At 40.1% G+C, this 3,465-nt stretch overlaps 1 protein-coding gene across 1 annotated transcript in view; it reads right to left on the minus strand.

The window, feature by feature from the left end:
* aars1 (alanyl-tRNA synthetase 1) overlaps positions 1 to 3,097 on the minus strand; it is a 30,914-nt gene extending 27,817 nt beyond the window's left edge. The window contains exons 1-4 of the mRNA XM_015030501.1: positions 2,989 to 3,097; positions 724 to 881; positions 433 to 621; positions 135 to 280 (exon numbers count right to left, since the gene is read on the minus strand). Of these exons, the coding sequence (XP_014885987.1) occupies positions 135 to 280; positions 433 to 621; positions 724 to 867 (479 nt within the window). The 5' untranslated portion in view covers positions 868 to 881; positions 2,989 to 3,097. The remainder of the gene's footprint in view (positions 1 to 134; positions 281 to 432; positions 622 to 723; positions 882 to 2,988) is intronic.
* Between the last annotated feature and the right edge of the window lie 368 nt (positions 3,098 to 3,465).

The raw sequence follows: 3,465 nt of genomic DNA on the forward strand, positions 1-3,465 counted from the left end.
AAACAATATTATCGTTTATCGCAATAATTTTTTAGACAATTAATCGTCCAGCAAAATTTGTTATCGTGACAGGCCTAGTTAGAGGTGAAAGCCCCGCAACTAAAATATCACAGCAAGTTAAAAATCAGACTCACCCCAGATCAATCCAGATCTGTTTGCACTCCAGGTCGGGCTCCAGGCCTGCATCGGCGTTTCCCCCGAAGTAGGTGACGTACAGCCGATCGATGGGAATCCCAAACTCCTCAGTCAGCAGCTCCAGAGCCATTTTACAGGCCAGTTGCTGAGGGCAGAAAAAGAAAATCGTCAATTCAATCCAATTATGTTTTCTGTATTGGATCGGCCGATACTGAACCTGAGATATCGGTATCAGATTTGAAAACAGTTGATCTTCAGTTCGTCTCATTTCTGACAGACTAAACAATGAGTCCGTACCTTAAAGTAGTCCCCGAAGGACCAGGACCCCAGCATCTCAAAGAAGGTGTGGTGGTAGACATCTTTCCCAACGTCGTCCAGGTCGTTGTGTTTTCCTCCGGCACGGATGCATTTCTGAGTGTTGGCCGCGCGCCGCAGCTTGGCCATGGGATGAGACGGGTCGATGGTGTTCAGGAAGATCGGCTTGAACTAACAGGAAGAATAAACAACAAAATAAAACACCTCTGAACTCTGCTCTCCTTTCAGTTTAATAATAATCTGAAGAAAAATTGGAAACCTCCCGGCTTCTACCTGGTTCATGCCGGCATTGGCGAACAGCAGCGTGGGATCGTCCAGAGGAATGGTGGACGAGGAATGAACGTACTGGTGCTCATAGCGGATGAAAAAGTCAATAAACTTTTGCCGAATTTGAGCTGCAGTCAAAGACGAATCCATTCTGAATCAGCTTTCTGAAGAACAAAAACAAGGAAGGTAACAAGGTAAATGGTCTATCCAAAACATGTTCATTGCATTTTTTGCAAAATGATTCTTAGATAATAAGCTTTCATTCTTCTCACTTCTGCCTGCTTTGAGCTCCTTTCAAAGCAGTTATGGCCTTTTCAGAGGTTATTTGCCAAGCAATCAGGAGGAGAATGGAGCAGAAAAAATAAGGCTGCACCAGTCTTCTGCTTTCCCTCGTTTTTCTTCTTGTAGGATTTCAGTTTATGCTTTTCTCAGACACAATCATTCTCATGATGCTGAGGAAGCTCTGCAGTGGTGGCCACATGGTTCTGCAGAGCTTCCTGGACACTATTGCACATCCTGAAGCTTTCTGCAGCTGAGCCATCAGCTGCTCCTTTAGCTGCAACATTCTCGGCTGCAGCTTCCTGCATCTGGTGCAAAGTGATTTTCTAACACAAGAAGACAATAATCCCAACACATTCTCTTGGCCTTCCTAGCTGATTAGATTTCCTTAAACTGTTTCACAGCTTCACCTGTGCGGACAGGATGTTAGCTCATGAGTTTGGGATAAAATACTGATGAGAATGCAGTTGTTCTTTGCTGCAGAGCCGTTTTACTGCTAAACAGACCAAACATAAAGGGATGTTAGGGGATAAAGAGAGAAACCTGGCACTTTAACTACTACTTCCCTCTACTACGGTTAATTTTTAAGGTGTGACTCTCGACCTTCAGTCTCATCTTTTTCCTTTTGGCGTCGACAGTTCAGTAATCCTGACAGACAGCCGAGTTTTAATAATGCAATTAGCTGCACCCTTCATTCAGCAGCGCACAAACCACACCTTTAAATTCACTACCTTTTCACACAGCAAAGTTGTGAGTTAATAAGTATTTAATAAGAGGTTTTTGCAAAATGTATCAGAAACTTAAGTAAAAACAAGATGATTTATTGATTTTGTCCTATTTTTACCCAGCAAGACAAAAAAATAATAATTCATATATCAAATGTTTTGGCTTTTTCCACAGTGAATAAAAAGAATTGTGGCTTCAGCATAAATCACGCTGTGTGGAGTTAAAAAGGTGCAGAGATGAATCCTCCAGGGGAAAATCTGTGGATAACCAGGAACCCTCACAGCAGGTCTCATCTGCTCTGCAGGGCCCAAACGGGCCGGATGGAAAACAGCCTGCTGTCCCTGTCCTGACTACAGGGTCTGTTTATGATGGGATGGAAATATCAACCCCCTGTGGTTTACTGCAGGATGTAACTTGACGGAGCACATCGGGGATTTGACCTGCTAATAAATATAAATGCTATTGGTGTAGATACTGTGTTAGCTATTAGATTCTTGGGAATAATCACTCAGACAAATAGTGTCTCAATTATCAACAAGGCTAAATACTTCTGATGATATAATGCATTACATTTATTATACTGTTCATTGGTTTTATAGAAGTTTATTCCAGCACCTCTTTGTACTCCAAAAACATGTTGTGAGTTTTACATAAAGAAGGATTTTATGATCATACCAAGCTGTAAATGGCAGCAGTCATACGGATGGGAATGTTGGGAATAAGTACGTTTTTCTTCATCCCACTAATTTCCAAATTATATTATTTATTTTGGTCCTTTCTGTATATTAGTACATTTGTTTTTGTCTTATGAAGTGTAAAGAAATCACCTAAAATTGTACAGTCTCTAATATCTTTCTGGCTTTGAATAAACAAACACATGCTACAGAGCAGCTGGAGGTAATAAATGGGGGTGATTGGTTTATTAAAACTGCTTTTTAAGCTTGTTTGTGATATTTTCAAGACAATAAAGTGTTTTAATTCTCCGGACAGAAATAGAAACTAACAATAGAACCGATAAACTGTATTTATACAACATGAGTAGAAAAAATGACACTAAACTGGTTTAACCGTTTGTTTTTTCACTCTTAGTCGAAGAGAAACAAGCTGACATGACGTTAGCAAGCTAACATGTTAGTTAGCCTCGAAGGGCTAAATCTATTTTTCCAGGCTAAATTCAATAACTCGAAGCACATGTATCACAGGTAAGCTGCCCAGACAAACTGGTTATTGCCGTGTATTTACACAGAGGTTCATGATAATACTCACAGAAGTCGCTGTTATCACAGAATGAATCGGTTTCTACTCCCAGAATCACCGCCTTGATCCACGCTGCTCGGCCAAAAGGGAAGCCTGAATCCAACGAATACGCCCATGAGGGCCGCTGATTGGTCTGAGGGCAGCGCTACGTCAGCGGTACACGATTCCCATTGGACAATGCCGCTATCAGTTTTAGCCCATCCCGCCACATCAGTGGTATAAACTTCAGCGGCTCGGCTGATGCAATGGAGGAGACGCAGGTGTCAATGTCGACATCTTCTTACTCCTGAATCAGCTTTGATTTATTTATTTATAGCTTACTTTATTTTTTTTAAATACAATTTTATAACTCATAATTTTGATTTAATTATTTTATTTACATGTGTATTATATTTTCTTTTTGAATTAATAATTTTAAAAAATTTAATAATTCCTTATTATTTTAATCATCGAGTTGATTGGGTTTAAAAAATATATATATTTTTT

This window comes from Poecilia latipinna, unplaced genomic scaffold, assembly GCF_001443285.1.
Source record: "Poecilia latipinna isolate Pla-1442-1.1 unplaced genomic scaffold, P_latipinna-1.0 Scaffold184, whole genome shotgun sequence".
NCBI lineage: Eukaryota > Metazoa > Chordata > Actinopteri > Cyprinodontiformes > Poeciliidae > Poecilia > Poecilia latipinna.